Source organism: Meleagris gallopavo, chromosome 22 (assembly GCF_905368555.1).
Source record: "Meleagris gallopavo chromosome 22, MGAL_WU_HG_1.1, whole genome shotgun sequence".
NCBI lineage: Eukaryota > Metazoa > Chordata > Aves > Galliformes > Phasianidae > Meleagris > Meleagris gallopavo.
In genome coordinates, this window is record NC_139425.1 from 8,591,617 (window position 1) to 8,609,020 (window position 17,404).

The 17,404-nt window shown below is 36.4% G+C and overlaps 1 protein-coding gene across 3 annotated transcripts in view; it reads right to left on the reverse strand.

The window, feature by feature from the left end:
- DIDO1 (death inducer-obliterator 1) overlaps positions 1 to 17,404 on the reverse strand; it is a 47,344-nt gene that overhangs the window by 25,241 nt on the left and 4,699 nt on the right. The window contains exons 2-8 of one of the 3 annotated variants that reach the window (XM_085241320.1): positions 11,129 to 11,316; positions 9,658 to 9,856; positions 8,174 to 8,284; positions 6,967 to 7,873; positions 6,342 to 6,660; positions 3,352 to 3,564; positions 2,426 to 2,651 (exon numbers count right to left, since the gene is read on the reverse strand). In XM_085241320.1, coding sequence (XP_085097446.1) covers positions 2,426 to 2,651; positions 3,352 to 3,564; positions 6,342 to 6,660; positions 6,967 to 7,873; positions 8,174 to 8,284; positions 9,658 to 9,856; positions 11,129 to 11,293 — 2,140 coding nt within the window. In that variant the 5' untranslated portion in view covers positions 11,294 to 11,316. The remainder of the gene's footprint in view (positions 1 to 2,425; positions 2,652 to 3,351; positions 3,565 to 6,341; positions 6,661 to 6,966; positions 7,874 to 8,173; positions 8,285 to 9,657; positions 9,857 to 11,128; positions 11,317 to 17,404) is intronic. The other 2 variants (XM_085241322.1, XM_085241321.1) reach the window with 2 other exon arrangements.

The window sequence follows — 17,404 nt, forward strand, 5'->3', positions numbered from 1 at the left end:
GTGATAACTCCTCTGGTCTTGAGTATAAAGATTAAGGAGAGAAAATGTGTTATGGCATCTTTCCTGCCTTGACACAGCATTACAAAATCACACTTTCATACACCCAAACTTTCTGATTATCAGATCCTAGCATTACTGTATTGCCCTGAGAGTCTCCGTGTTTTGCTGGAGGTGTATAGGAACAAGGCAGTCCAGGTGTCCTTTGAATGTGGGATCATAAGTTATAAAAGCAAGCACCATTCAGATTGTGATTAGTTCTTAGATGCACAGAAAATGAACTGCACAAAAAAAATGAAGAAAACTGAGAGGGGATAACAAAAGTAAAGTGTTTTTTTGTTGTTGTTGTTGTTTGCTTTTCTTTAAAAATCACCCGAACTAGTGCTCTGAAAACCTTGCTACCTCTAGTCCAGAAGGGGGCAGCATTCATTTGTTTCTCCCTAAGTACTGCTGTAAAACAGGACAGGTGTACCACAGTTAGTGTACTTTGATCTTCTTAATGGAAGATCTCCCCCGAGAGTCCCACTCATTAACAGCTCTATGAAATATGAGTACTGGTATCATTCAGTGCCAGGTTAAACCACAACAAATACTCTTGAAGAAGATGCAACAGCAGCTTCTCATGATGACAGAATACACCAGTCCAACCAAAAAGCAGGACAATCTTTTTACCTAAACATACAATTTACCTGGTATTTTAGTAGTGACACGATGTCCACATATTAGCACAGCTTACCTTAGTGACAGCAATGTGAAGTTCTTCACTGCACTTGATATGAAAGCTTGTCATCACACAGATTAGGTTGTTTTCATTACTGAAGTCTGGTATAAACAGATTTTTTTTTGCACTAATTTAACAGTTTAGTTAAGGGAGCCCTATTTTCTACTGGAATTGGTTCAATCTGTGTAATTTCTGTGTTGTAAAGTTTAAGAGCAAGCCTCTTAAAAATAAAAAAAAACTCATCTCAAGATCTGTATTTCTGTCTCCAAGGAAAACAGAACTATAGGAGTAAGAGCATTTTAAGTACTGTGGTTATATCAACACTTGCAATTATACTGAGATAGAGGTGTGATATGAATTTGCATGCAAAATAGGCCCTTGTTTCATTTTGGTCTTTTCAAATTATCGGCTACATCTACAATGTAGTTTCTGATTAAAAAGCAAGTTTCTTTACAAGAAACTCAAAATGCAATTTTATAGAAATTTGTATTTTAAGACTTCATTATAGAAATAGGCACAGGGCATTTTATCAACTAGGAGTATAAAAAATATGTAAGGAAAAATTATAACCCTTTAAGTTTTCCATTTGGGTAAACAAAATTAAAATGCACCTAGTAACTGCTATAGTAGAATGGAGCAACATAAGGTACACAGTGCTCCCTGTGTTTAAAAATTAGACTTAGAAGATTTATGAACTTACCAGTTACTTTTATATATAAAGTAAGGGTTTAATAACTATGTTTATTTCTAAATATAAAAGTTGGCTGAAGTGTGGTTAAGAAAGCTGAGAGCACTGAACTCCTGAATTCATTAATTTTCAACTGGGAAAATATTAGATACTAAGTCATGTGCTTTATAAATGTGCAATGTAAGATTTCATTTGAAGCTCCACCACTGCATCACAAAACTACTTAGTTTGAGTAAAAGAACATTAGCAAGACCACCTGTTTACAAAGCAGTATTTACTTACCTTTGTGTGTTACAAGGATGCTATTCAAAACCTGCAAAAATATGCAATATTTCTGCCTAATACCCACTCAAGATGTGTTCTTGTGTGTGTGGATAATGTGTGAAGTATGAACGTATAAATAGAAAGGTAAAAAAAATACTTCCTCCCCCCAAACTTAAAAGTAAAGAATGGCCCTTAAATCATTTCATGTAAAGAAGAAAAGCAGTAGGAAGAGCTTGAATATACTTGACAGTTAAAAGCTGTTTGCAGAAGTGTAAAAGTGCTGTTGGATACCACGTCGAAGACTTCATTTTCGTCACTAACAATGAAAATGTAAGACCTGAGAGACAGGTGAGAAATCTAAATCACAAAAATACAGTTCAAAGTAGTACAGTCAGTTGCTGATTCAAGCTGCAGGCTATGCGACCTTTTTGTTAAAACTTTAAAAACGTTGCAATACTTACCTTTTCTAATTACAAACAGGTATTGTCTTTATGGGAAAAATTTAAAGCTTAATCATGAAGTTTGCATTCACAAATCAGCTGTTAATCATACAACTGTCCCACGATACAAATGAAACTTCTGCTAGTGTCTCCATTTATCTCTGCGTGTGAATCTTTGAAGGTGGAGAAAAGCTTTGTGCCATGTTAAACAAACAACCAACCCTAACCCTGAACTCCCTAGTCTTGCAGAGCCAAGAATGGATGGGTATTCAAAGAAAATGTGGTTATTCATGAATATCCCTATGCGATACATACATTTGAACAACAGTGAAGATGATATGGCAGCAGTCTTTTCAGGCTTTACAGCATTGTAATTATGATCGCTTGCCCATGATGGTGTGGTGTTTTCTGCTGCTGGCTCTCTAGCAATAGGTTGAGTATTTGCCTCAGTCTTGGCAGCTGACAAAACAGTCTTCTTCACATTCGGTTCTTTTTTCTCAGGAAGTTGTCTCTTCTGGTTTGAAAGAGGCTTAGTGCCTGCCTGTAATGGTTGAAAGACGTTTAATTACTAATACTCATCAAATATATTGCATTGCACAAACAAGCAGTGATACAGTTACATCTAGGTAAGCAAATTTATTGCACAGTAAGCTCCTGTAAACACAACTCACACTATGCAACTCAAATCCAAGTCTTTAAAGTAAAAGATAACACACTAACTTCAGGAGCAGGAAATGATTAATAAACAAAAAAAAACCTCGTAACAGTGTTTTCTCTCCTTTGTTTTAAAAACTATTACTACCCACTTTATAGCTGCTTCAAAAGGAAAGAGAGGTTTTAATTTCACTGTTTTACTTCCCACACCACACACATAATACAGTAACACAACAATTCACAGTTTATAGTAATTAAAAAAATATTACCCAATCCAGTAATTTGGAATTAAACAAGCAAAAACTTGCAATTAACTTTAGAATAAAATGATATACTACTTTTTGTATTAAATTATACAAAAAGTGTTCCTGTCTGGAGAGTCCTTTCCAGAAACCCTACCTACCTATCAAAATAAACTTCAGGAGAGCAATTCATCAGAACAAAAGGAACAAAAAACAGGATAGAAAAAAAAAAAAGATGCTTCTCTTTAATGTACAACTTGGCAATTTTGTTTGCCTCAAAAAGGAGAGCATAGAAAGAAGCCACTCTTCTTTGACACAGCTGTTTCAGATCAAATATTAACTTACCTGGAGATGAGATTTTGTCACACCAGGTTTTTCAGATTTTGGTTTGGTCTTCTCTTTAGGTTTTGGTTTTGTATCTTTGCCTGTACTCAGATACTTCATGGTGGCTGCAGCATGTTTGAGAATGCACTCACTGCTACAATACACAGAATCAGGCTGAGCCACATTGAAACAGCCAGGACCAATGCACTTTGACACACCAGGAGCATCAACTACCTGAAGATTGAAGTAGAACAAGTTCAAAAAATGAATCAGAAACCTTTACAACATGAAGAATTTACAAAAGTTCAGACTACAGCTAGACAGTAACCTAAGCAATTATCTACGTAAGAATAATTTTCATCCTTGAGATGCCACAAACAACCCATACAAATTAAAAGCATTTCATTTCTTGCAACAGTATTTTTAGAATGTGTTGTACTGGTCATCCTGCTAGCAGTGAACTAATGGACACCGATTTTTAGATTCCACGAACACAGAAATGCTTCTGCTCTGATCCTCCACATAACATGAAGAACTTCCTTAACAGCACAGAGCTGGTTTCACAAGATAAAGATTTCTAAATCACATTTTGCTTATGTGCTTATTATGCCTCTACCAGCAGCTGTCTTCAGCACCAGCCACATGCAAAAAAAGGCACTCAGCTACTGAGGCATACAGGTAATTCTTGCTCAAGAGGCTTACCAATTTTAATAGTAGAAGTCTTCATCTGGCATAAGCACAACCATTCTCCTACACAATTCTGTCATACTCTAATACTTATTACATATTTAAAAGTTCACATATGAAATCTGCATTTCCTTAACACTACTCTCAATGTCACTTAAATCTCAACATTGGAGAGGAAAACATAGCACATCCCTCAAAAACAAAGTACGTAAGGTCAGTATCACTTGTTTCATCTTCTAGATTACTCATTAAAATGTTATACAACTGCAGTTATACAACTGACTGACCTAATACTTGAAATCGCTGTGGATGGAGACAGCCTCTCACTCTCTTCCATAAACTCTGGTTTCTAACTATCGAAGTAACAGTTTCTAAGCATTATTTCCACTGGAATAAATAATCTTTACATAGCTTAACATCTTTTTCCCCCAAAGTCAAGAATTAGTTAGTTGCTGTAGACTGATAGAAGCTGGGTTTGGGATTTTTCCCATAAAAATTGACATTGTGATTTATATTCTTTTCCATCATGTATACACTTAACTAAGAAGTTCAATAAAGAAGGATGAAATTTCCCTAGGAAGCACCTCAAACTTCAGTTAACAGCCATCACTAACTATTAAGTACATTACTCAGATAATGACAAAACTTTCATCACTGCTGTTTCTATTTATAGAACTCCTAGGAGTTTTAATCACAAACTACAATTCTTAAGTAATAGGTACTTATGGACAGCAATTAAAAGGAGTCTTTCGTGAAGTGCTTAGAATTCTGGTGTAAGAACAGAGTAACTGTGTCAGTCGTAACACAGAGTACTTTCAGCCCATCAATGATTTATGAAATTGCTATGAAATAGCAATGATTTCATTCCCTAGAATAGGCAGGGAATTCTGCACAGGGAATGGGCTGCTTGCTTCTATACAGAGAGATCCTCACTGAGGTATGAGGGACAGCATGGGATAACACACAAACTGAACAGTCAAGTTCTGTTATTTCAAAACGTGGACTCATCTGTCAAATATGAACAAAACAGTTCTATTCTTTTTCAAAATGCCAAAAGAATATCTAAAATGTTAGTATTTCTTCCCTACCAGGCAATTGTAATTATCTTTTTCTTTCACTAAAAGAGATGTTTAACCCATTCAGGTAACATGCTAGCACAGTAATACCAAAGATAAGTAGGAGCAGTACTCAAAATTAATACTAATGCTGTCAGAAATGCAGACCCACCAGCAGTCAAACTTTCTGAACTTCTGTACAAGTTTGTACAAGTGTACATTCAACATGCTGAAATTGTTTGCAAACATCTGAGTAAACATTTAACATATCACCTTAAGAGAGTACTTAGTATACACTAAGCTCACATTGCTTTCATCTGTACTTAAGTTCACTGTACTAATATTAATAGTTCTGATATTTAAATTGCTAACTTTTTTTCATAAGTATTTTGCATAAAAATTTTCTACAACAGGAAGATTATAATCCAAGTCATTGACACCAAAATTCAAAGACTGTCAAAGAACAAATTCACACAAATCTGAACAACTGTAGCCTTCTGATAACAAATACACTAACCATGGTCTTCAAGTCATAATAAGAAGGAAAACACTGGCATTACTATGGTAGCTTCAGTAATACAGACATGATCACCACAGCATGAAGTTTTAAATCTGCATGCCTTGAGCTGAAGCAGCTTCTTTGGCTCTATTTTGATTTGAGCATGAAACTTGCTATTACAAAATTGGACCTTATTTTATATTTCATACCAGAATTCACAATAATTTTAATTGCACATTTTTATATTACCCTTTCAAAAGGCAATATAAAACAATTCTCTATATACTACTAACTTAAGGAAGCATCACGACAATAAATACCAGAACTTCAACTAGAAGTAGAGGCAATTGTAACAGCTGGTACTAACTCCAACACAGACACTTGCCAACATTAAGTAAGAACTTCCATTAGCACTAAAAATGTAAAAAATTGAGATTTTAAAGCTCAAATAAGACGGTCCACAACTTTGATTTTTGATTTCCAGAACAGAATTTTAAAAAGTTAAATATCACAGAGCACATTGTGTGGCATTTCCTTACACCTAAATAAATGTTTTAAATCACCTCTTCCAAAAATATTTTCTTTGTTTTAGTTAGCTCCTACACTGATATAACTATGGATAAACTGTTGCTGAACAGTAACATTTAGAGAGCTGGTCAGATTTATATTTAACTTTAAATAAGCAAAATTGGATTTACTGCCATACAAGTAAGCTATTTGCTAATGTACTTCACAAAGCACAAAAAATACTGAAAACCTGAAATACTTACAGGTTGAAATATCTTGAGTTTTTTCTTCCCACTTGGATTTGCAGCTTTTTCAATCCTACCCTTGATGCCTTGGTCCTCAACAGACTTGTGTTCAATTGTTCCTATGCTCGTGAATTCTGTACCATCCACGTTTACTTGCCCTGCTTTAGCTTCCTGTTGGTCTGTTTCTGAAAGAGACTCATCCTGTCCCTGCAGAATGGTGCAGTTTGGACAGATATAGTCCTCACCATTCCTTTCCAACAGCCGCCCTCGAGCCTCAGAAATACCCACACAGTCACCATGAAACCATTCCTCACATCTATCACAACAAATCATGAACCTGAAAAAAAAAAAAAAAAGAGCAACAGTAAAACATTAGAAGACTATAGTCAAAACTTGATTTTTTTTTTTTAAACAGTAGATATTAATTTTCCTGCTAAGATATCAGCATACTGTTGCCTAGTTGTTCATTTGTTTTCATTAATATATCCCCCTGAATATGTTATAAACTCCCCAAAACTTCAAATAAAACCAGTAGCTTATTTACACATATTCAAAAAGTAAGCCATAGCATTTGGTTCGTTTTTTCCATCACAAAAAAATTCCAACTACTAGCACTGCATTTTTAACTGAAAGTTCTGCCTACCTGTTGTTATGAGGCTGACGACAAATACAATAGAGTGCATTGGGGTCATAAATCTCAGACTCTGGTTTGCTTTTGGGCAATTCTTCAGGTTCTTCATCTGTAATTCCTTTTGCTCCAGCAGTAGGTTTGACCTCCTTTTGGACCTGAAGATCTTCAGTGTTTTCTTCAGACACAACAACCTGACTTGCAATCTCAGTGTTATCTACAATCTCAGGCTCCTGTTTCACAGATAATTCAGTCTTAACTGGTTGATCAGACTGGACATTATCCGTTTCTGCAGGATCTTGCCCTGAAGTTCTTTTTCTCAAGCGATTCTGTATTTCTTTCAGTGTCAGTTGTGTAGGTTTCTGTTCAACGCGTTTGTTTCTCAGTCGGTTCTGCAGTTCCTTCAGTGTTAACCCATCACTGTCACTGTCAGAAGTATCTTCCTCCTCCTCCTCTTCATCCTCCTCCTCCTCTTCCTCTTTTGTGCGTCTGCTTTTAGAGCCTTTCTGTTCCTTACTACTCCTAGTGCCAGTTCTGCGAGTTCCAGGCTTTATATCTGAAGCACTTTCAACACTATCTTCTGATGCAGTTTCAGCATCTGTAGCTGGACAGGATGCAGGTTCACTTGAATCTTCCAAAGCAATAGGAGCATTTCTCCTCCCCCTGCGCCTTACCGTTGTAAGAAATTCTTCCACTCTTTCTGTTCTCTTTGGTTGTCGCCCACTACGCCTGAGGTTTAAGCTTTGTTGCTGTTGTTGTGGCTGTTGTTCACTAGAGTCCATATCAACGTCTCCAGCACCTTCTCTCTTGGCAATTGTAGTCCTTCGAAACCCCCAGGTTTTCCTGAACTCTTTGCTTGTAGGCTTGATAGATTTTTGTTCCTCCTCATTGCTTTGCTCATCTTTTTCATCCAAAGCTGATGCTAAAAACCAAGAGAAAAGTTACTGAATTAGTAGTGGTGAATAATGTTTTTCTTAAACTTTTTTCCCCAACAGCACAGTATTATTTTCTTTGTAGCAACAGATGAACATATCTCCGCCTCATTTTATGGCCCTAAAAACAGATGAGTATTTCCTTGTGAACTGCCACAGCAGCAGCAGTTACTTACATAACAACTGCACCAAAACAATCCAAATGCTACGGTCTCCTGCGTTATTTGAAAACATACATATATGATGGACAAATAATCTTACTTTCTGCCCAATTTAAGAAGAAATCTTACCAGGGGAACTGTTTTCCATGTTGTCAGTATTAGATTCAGATTCCATAGACACTGGCTGTAAGCTTACAGCTTGTTCCATAGTATAGACACCACTCTCCCCACCTTGAAACACTGAAGACAAACATAAGATTTAAAACTTAGTTCCAAAAATATATACAGCCTTCACTGCTTCTCTATAAAGGTTTATTTGCTAGATGAAATTATAAGAAACAGTACAAAAATCAAGATCTTCAGAAGTACTTTTCAGAGAAAAAAAAATCATTTGAATGATACTTGAGAAAGGTTGCTCACTGATTTCATTATTTGCAAGGAGGTTTTTCGTCTACGTGCTCTACCAGAATGGGGGGGAAAGGGGAGACAGAAACTTCCATGTTCTCCCCAGTGTGCTAGAAGACTTTCCTACAGGAGAAGCAGCAGCAAGTGACAGGAATAAATAAAGCAAGACTGAGACTACATTTTGAGCATTCAGGAATAATCTAGTTCAAATAAGTTTTTAAAGTTAGTATTATACTACAGTGTCATGTTTTAAATGAATTGTATGCCATGCAAACTGCATTCCTAGAATTCAGCAACTATATTTTGCAGTCACTGCAATTAGACTGCTCACATAAGATTATAACATGCAGTACTAAGTATACCAAAATGAAATGGATAAACAGAAACAGTATTTTCAAAGCACCAAGAAGAAAAGCTAGCCATCTCCCAAACACATTTCTGGAGCAGGTACCTGTGTTTTCCTGGCACAAGAGTTGCCCAGTTAATCCCGATGGGCACTTTAAAGAATTCTCACCTAACAGTATTACTGAAAGCATCAAAGCTGTATATATTACAGTCGTAAGTTTTCAGAGGCATCCTTTCTTAAACTTGTCAATCTGTTTCCAGCATTGCAGTGTACCTTGGTAACAAATGCCTCATTTCACACACAGCACAACAGTAATGCAACTGATGCAGTATCACATACGATCTCTCTATGGTGTAATTCTTGTTTTCTATTATTATATTTAATATGGTGTTAAAACAGAAAGTTAGCTATCACTACTAGGCAAACAATAAAGACAGAATTTTAAAGCCCATATTTATGTTAAAAATGTAATATTTAAATTGCAACTCAAGTCATTCAGTGAAATACTATAAAAAGAAAATTACAGGTCACCAACTTAATATTCCCATTAGAATACAAAGAATTTAAGCCTGTAGGATGAAATATGAAATCCCTTTAAATCCTTAAATCCCAATCCCTTATCAAAAAAATCATTAACTGCATCTTCTTGCTCTGTTTTTAAAGGCAGCACTAAAATTAGAACCACATCAGGAAAAGGCTGCCATGGAAGCAAGAACAGAACAAGATGAAACAGTCAAAATTCACAACTTTGTTTACTTTGAAAAGTGAAGACATGCTAAAAATTACAGGCAGAAGCAATCTAAATTGAGATTTAACTCGAAATAAAATGAAAAGAAATAAGTCTCTTCAAAACGTGCTTTACCTGACACAGCATTAGAGGTTTGAACAGTTTCTCCCTGTTGAGCTGAATTAAAAGGAGAGCCAGAAGAGGGCAGCAAAGGATCAGAGTCATTCAGCATTATCCTTCCGGCACATGCTGAATTGCCTGATTCAGAAGCACCAGACTGTCTCTCTGGGTTGTCAGCAGAAGCAGATACCAAAAATTCTTTTTCTGATGACTGCTGGAAAAGAAAAAAAGAAATGAAATGAGACAACAATGTATTTACAAAGTGATCTTACCACCAAATGCTTCAGCTTGGAATTGTTTTATCTCCATTATAAACCAACTTTTCATGCTTTGCCATTTTATCAGTTCTCCATTTTCAGAAAGACATTGAAACAGGAATGAAAAGTTTAAGTAAAGCAACACTACCTCCACCATTTACCAACAGATGAGACTCATCAATTCATAGAGAGTCCATCAAGATTCAGAACAGTAAAAAGCTGTATTTGACAAATTAATCGCCAGTATTTAAAAGTATTCTGAGAGTTAAATTTACTAACTATATATTACGCAATGAAAACACAGAAACACTATTAAACTGTGTCAGTACACCAACGTTCACCAGTAGGGAAGATCAACCAGTCTGTGAAATTCACCACAGAAGATGTAAGGAGCATTCCCTATCACTGTCCCTTTTGCTGAAGAAGTTTGCAATGCACAGCATTTCAGAAGCCTTCAAAGAACAGAAGGTGACATTAATAATCACATATTTTATCCCCACAAAAAAATGAGCCCAGAAAACATTTCAGAATCAGAGCATTTAAAGTACTGAAACAAGCCCATTGTTTAGTCCAAGGGTTCACATTAAAAAAAAAGTGAAAGAAACACAGACTGTTTGCTTCTGAGTTAAATAGGCTGAAAAATCTCAAGGAAAAATCATTATTTCCATCACTCTAGAGCAACACAGGAAAAGAATTTGGGAAGAAAAGTAGGACCTGATGAATGGGATAAAAAAGTCACTTTTCAACTGGCCTGTAAAGAACAGTGATAAGGGCCAGACTCTGCAATTAAACAGAGTGTAGGAAACCCCTAATACACTAACAATTGCTTCAAAGCAATAAAAATAGATTCTGATAACCACCTGCTGTTTAGAAACACCTTTTTACTTCCTAAACAATAATTATCTCTAGGTGAACACCAATGACATAGGGAAAAAAGAACCCCACCCAAACGTGATTCTCAGTGGACCGCTACTATTTCATGAACAGTAAATTTCATAATCTGCACAACTGTGGGAAAGTGGAATTCTGGGGTCAGGGAAGGGAATGGAACCATATTATATAACTAGATCTACATCAGCATCTCCTGCTTCTATACCTTCTCTACAGAGGACTTCATACATTATATACACTGTGTCAACTATTCCCACTTGAGGAAAAAAAAAAAAAGACAGGAGAATAAATAACCTAGTTTGAGAGACCCTACTACTGTATCTCACGACATTGAATACCTGCTCTAATTCGTATTTTGCTCCAGAGTCTGAACCAGTGATTACATCCGAGTCTGTCAGTGATGTCTGAAGACAGTCTGAGTTACTCTTAGTGCTTCCTTCCACGCTGCTGCTCTGTAATAACCTTTCAATCTCCCTGTTCAGAATCTCCAACTCATCACACATCACGTAATTTTTAAGTGATAATCCTAAAGGAAGAGGGAAAGTCAGCTAATCACTTCTTGTTCAACTCTAGCATTAAACTATGAAAATAAACTATATTTCTTAAGCACTCAAAAGGAACATATTTGAATGATTTATCTAATATATACTAAAGAATTGTCTACGCAGAATACTGCCTTCATGTTCTACAGTCACACTTTGGTGTATGAAGGGCTGTTTGAGCAACAGGCTCTTCACAATTTCTGTGTTGAGCCACAGAGCTGGTATCACTAACTTGTCCTCCAAGTGGAATCAGCATCTTCTCAGGAGATATTCCAGCTCACTGAACACAATCTGTTTTTCAGTCTGACAGTCATACCCCACCGAGAGACAAGGCTATTGAGTATACACACAGTTTATAGTTTAACATAACATTTTTTTTTTAACATAATTTTAAACCAAGAAATTCTATGCAATAACAACGTGGGTGAAGTTTTTTGTTTTAAATAAGGACATGATATTATTATTACCTCTATTACCTATTATTCTCTCTATTATGCTGATAAAAAACTCTTAACAAAACAAAAATCTCAAAATAATTTCAAGGCAGAAGGCTTAAGAATTTAATGTTTAATTAAATTTCATTTGCTATGAAAATGCTTGGTTTTCTAAGAAAGTATCCTCCTGCCTTTCCCCAAAATCTCTTTTAAGAGGGATACCACCTGCCTTTGGAAAACTTTAGACCATCTTTAAAAAAAGATTGGGCAGAACGAAGTGTTAATAATAAATGTTTTTTTTGTTTGTTCTTGTTTTGTTTTTTTGCTTAGGTTAGGAACTTCTGAAGTAAGCAATCCTCATTTTGAAAATACTTAAGCCTTTAAGGCTACTTACAAATAAAGTTAGACAAGTTATGAATTTCTTTAAAAGGCAAAAGCTCTTTCCATTTCACAGATGAAGTAAGCCTGGACAATAGAACATCGAGGTTTGTAGATTAAAATGGTAACATAACAGAACAGTTCCTCATTAAACAATGCATTCAAATGCTTATTCAATTCACAGTTATGGACCACCAAGAACAAAGAGCAATGCTAACATTACTTAGGCTGCTCTATTATGCTGCCTTTCCCCCAACCATCCCCCCTCGGTGAAAGGATGAAGAATTAGTATCAAAACTGGTGCAAAGACATAAGAGAACAAGAGCCCTTTTAAGCAGCAACAACAGCTCAGCTGCCACTCAGCAAGAGCTCATCACACCTTAACCAGCTGTGCTTCCCCAGCTGCCCCTCAGCCAAGATTTCCTTTTCAAACTCTGATCAGTGTATTAAGATTGCAAACCACAATGTGAGCACTCCAGTGAAACAATGGTCACTTGTCTAGAAGTAAAGCAAAAAGCTGACACTGAGCATCTTGAAAAATAGTATTTGGTCAAGAAAGCGTTTACAGAGGTTTTTTCATACTCTATTACTTTGCAGGAGAATGCTCAGATCTCCCCTGAAAACCTCAGGCACTTGAATTCATCCTGGACCTCAATTTCAGAAGCAACCAAAGTATCCTAAGCATTAAAACAATAAATAACTTTAAGAAAACACACACAAAACTGTCACTAAACAAAACATACAAAACCCTAAGCTGAGGTAAATTTTTTAGCTGAAGGAAAAAAAAAAAAAAAAAAAACAGTAAAACCACTGAAGTCCTTATGGCATTACAGCTTTATCTGATAGAAGTTCACAATTCCAGTGTGATCAATTACTCTCAGAAAGTGAGAAGAATAGTGGGAAGCCAGCACTCACATTCAGCATCTTTCTAGATGCAATACTGTATCATCCAGTCTACAAGTATCAGCAACAGATTTAACAAGAGCCCAAATTCCAAATCCTGCTACTGTGACAGCAGTTGTTCACAAACACACTACATACATTAAACAAAAAAGGAAAATCTACAATCTCCTCTTTCTTTTCTTGTCTGAGACAAAACCTCAGAAGCATATTGCTGTGCACTGCCATTTCTGTGACCAAACAGATCACAAACATCACGCACAAAAAAGGAAGAAGTCAGCTACAAGAAGTTACCTATGGCTGAGAGATGGCAGCTGCAGGACAGGCAACCTGAAGATACCTGTAATTGCAGAAGGGTCATTTAATTAAGCTGTTCTAGATGCCTCGATGTAACTATCATCTTAACGCTGAAGATGACCAAACAAACTTCTCAAAGAACAGCTACATTTCCCCATCTTTTCTGTGTTTCTGTTTTTTAGACAAAGGTTCATTTAAAAATTACTTTAATTATCCAATTCACTGGCCCTAAAAAGGTAATAAGCATTCAATCTGTCCACAGACAGAACTTATTTTAATTGCATGATCAATTTCCTGTCTCAATTAACTGGGAAGATTTCACTTGAAAAGAAGATATTCAAAGACTTGAAAAAAAGCTATTCAAAGACAACTTAGTAATATTACCTTTAACATGAATTAAGAGCAACCAAGAGTTTCTCCTTCAACTGAGGACTTGGGTATAAACAAAAAGCAAAGGCAAAATTCAGGGAAAATTCTCCAATTCCAGCTTATCAGCTATCTAATTCCTGAAGAATCTGTTTATTAAAAAATAATGCTCTTTATCTTCTCTTTAGTGCAAGTCCCTATTAATGGGTTCACTTAGCAAAGTATCCTACACCTCTTACTGTGTGTTCTTAGATGAGAGCTACTCTTCCATGTTCAAACAATATGCTGTAATCTGTACAAGTTCCCAAACCTACCAAATTACAGGCTATACAAATATCCTGCATAAGTGTTTTAGTCCAAACAAGACATCCAGATTAGTTTTCATCTCCTTATGTGTCTTTAAATCTCCATACAAAAATGTGAGACATTTCAAAATCAAATACAACATACCCCACATAAACACAGAAAATGAGGTTAACTGCATACTCAGACACATTACAGACTTGAGCACCTGCAGGACTGGATTCCTTTAGCCCTGTTACTTAACAATGGGGGCTTACTTCTGCTCTAACAGGAATTCACAGTTATTGGCTGCTCTGCTAAGTCCACTAAAACACCAGTTAATGCTTCAGACACATTAATACTCAAAGTTAGGACCCAAAGACAAGTCAGTGATCTCCAAGAATGGAAAGGATCAACATAAGATTCAGCAACTTCCCAAAAGCTAGAGCTAATAGGAATACAGAAAGGTATTTCATCCACAAAGAAATTTAAAGCATAATAAAAGTCTTTTTTTAAGAAGCTATTAAAAGCAAGTACCATTAATCAGTCACCTATTTCAACTTTATATCCAGACAAGAAAACAGTCTCGGCCCTGACTTAAGATACTAACTTCAACTAGAAGATTTCAAAAATTCTTAAGTGAGTAGGTTAATTATCACATCAGATCATGTGATTGTCTGAGAAGTCAAATAAGGACATCATTTCTGATGCAAATAAAACAAACTGCTAGTATAGTTCAGTTAATGTCACTCCCAGTCGGATGCTTAATTCCACTGAAAATTTCTTTTTGTCCCCAGCTTGTCAAAGATGACATCGGTGAAAACTTGCACTCTTTCTACTTCACATTAGCAAAATTGATCCTTTGCATCAACAAGCATCACAAAAGCAGCTTGGAGGAAGTCAGTAAGGCAAAACCTATCACTTACATAGCTCAGAAGTTTTATTCAGAAAGTAGAGAAAAGGTAAACTTCGCTGATCCCTAAGAACAGCAGGAAGTAGGTTCATCACTAGCAATGGAAAAAGCTGCATACACACATGGCTGCAGTGCAGTTCTCTCCACCTGCTCCTCCAGGAAAAATGCAAGACAGACTACTTACGTGAAAACAACAGATACTGACTGTAAATGTGATGTGTTCCACCACTTCGAGGACTCATTCAGTCCACACCTATCTCAGGGCTGATAAGAGTCCCTGACACCTGCAGGTGTATGTCAGCATGTACAGTTCTGACAAAACGGATACGCCTATGCTAAGAAAGCTTTGACTGCACAGTGTACCACCATCTTTTCCCCTATATGTTCAACTAGAACCTAGTCTACTTTCACATAAAATGTACCCACTGATTATTCGTTCAGATACTTTGCTTCTGAAAGAAATTGCCTTTCCAAGAGTTGTGAAGTGGGAACACTGCTTCAGCAAAGTGAGAAAGGCAGTGACCACAACGCTTAACTCCACATGTGAGAAACTGACTTGAGTTATATTTCCCAACTCCACTCCCTGAATAATTTACTATCTCACTATTTGACTGCAACAGATAAACTGTGGTTCAAGGTCAGGAGCCCAGACATTCTTAGTAAATACATTTTATACCAGTAAAAATTCAACATTCAAAAGTGGTTAAAAACACAGTTTTGCTTAAGTGTTCTTCACTGCTTATTATTAGATGTAAGAGTATAAAAAGCAATAAAAAATAATGCTGCAAAAATCTATTGCAGTACTAACAGCTCAGAAGCAGAAGTTAACTTCTTCCTATTCAGAATCAATACATTTTTTCCCGTTGAAAAAAATGAACACATTAACATACTCTAACTTCAACAATGCATATTCAGTAACACACAGCTCACTAATACAGCCATATTCCTCATAAATACCCCCACACTAATGAAAGGAAGAACAGACGTTCTTGAAGAAGAAATTTAAGCTGCATGAAGCTGTAATATATCTAGGCAAATATCAACTCTGCACACAACAGCACAAAGCATCAAGATGTACTTTCAAGGTAGCACTTACTACCACAGAAGTATTCCAATCCCACGTACAAGACACGGTATTTATTCATCAGAGATGGCAGCAACAACATCCATAAATCTCGTACTACATCCACTAAGAGCTCCTGTCCTTCTGCCTCACTTGCCCACCCACCTTTACAAAGACAGGCAACAACATTCACAAAGCCCAACTGCAGTAACTGGAAAGTGCTGCACAGCACCCCATCTAAACTCCTAACAAAAGCAATGAAGGAGAACAAACAACTGATGTGAGATTATGCTGATCCAAGACAGAAACTGATGCACTGCAGGAGAGGGGAGAATTGTACCCTTGGAAGATCAGTTTCTCCACTGAAAGATACCAAGAAACAGAACAAAATCCACTAGGAAACGAAACCAATTTGGCAGCTTATGTAGAAAAATACATTTATTACAAGAACCATATTTCATTTGGTGTTTGCTCTTATAATAAAGAACTTTTCCAAATTAAAACTGCTTCAGCCATTCATTATTTTAAATCCCTCTACAGTGTGTCTACACCATCATCCCTTCCCTCCCATGATTTGTGTCAGGTTACTCACTTACCTTACACGAGTCTAAGAAAGTCATTGCCACAAACAGGACAGCAGTCCTGCACACAGGCAGTGAATGTGGCACCTCTGGAAGCATTGAATTTTATGTGTAAGCACAAAACCATGTTACCACAGACACACAGTGTATTCCAGTCAATGGTAAGACTCCAAATAATACAGCTACCCAACTAAAACAAGTGGTTTAAGCAGCTCTCTGGCTTATGCAACACAAAATACAGACTTAAGTTTATTTGGATATCTCAGGCTTTAAAATAATTTTCCCACGAAAAACATTGGAAATATCCTACTTCTATTGGACTGCACTCAAAAAAAAAAAAAAGATGAACCGCTCTGTAATGCAGCAGAATGAGCACAGCACTAAGTATTGTAAGATTATTTTCCTGAACAAGTAGGTTCACCAAAATGAACTTCTCACAGCTAAATTCAATTAAACACCCATTTCTCACAGAAGCTTTCAAGGTGCTTTAGCAACAAGTCCACCAGAGTCCTAGCAAACATTAAAATTCTACTTAACAGAACTATGAAAATATCTGTACTATAGATTTTCACCATCACAATCGCACAAGTCAGAAACATTAAGGGGTACAAGTTCCTAATCAACACAGCAGTGGTATATATTCCTCACACAGAGGTAATGGCACCATTAAATCTGTACTTTCACCTGTATGTTGTTTTTACAGGGTGGGGTGGCAGGTATGCACCATTTCAGTGTAATATAGCTTCATCAGTGCAGCTGCACACTGAATTTGAAAGCTCTACCAACAAATCAGTACAGGCCCTCCTATGTAAAGAAGAGGTTTATCTCAGGAAGAAGCAAGTTCACACATTCTCTGAA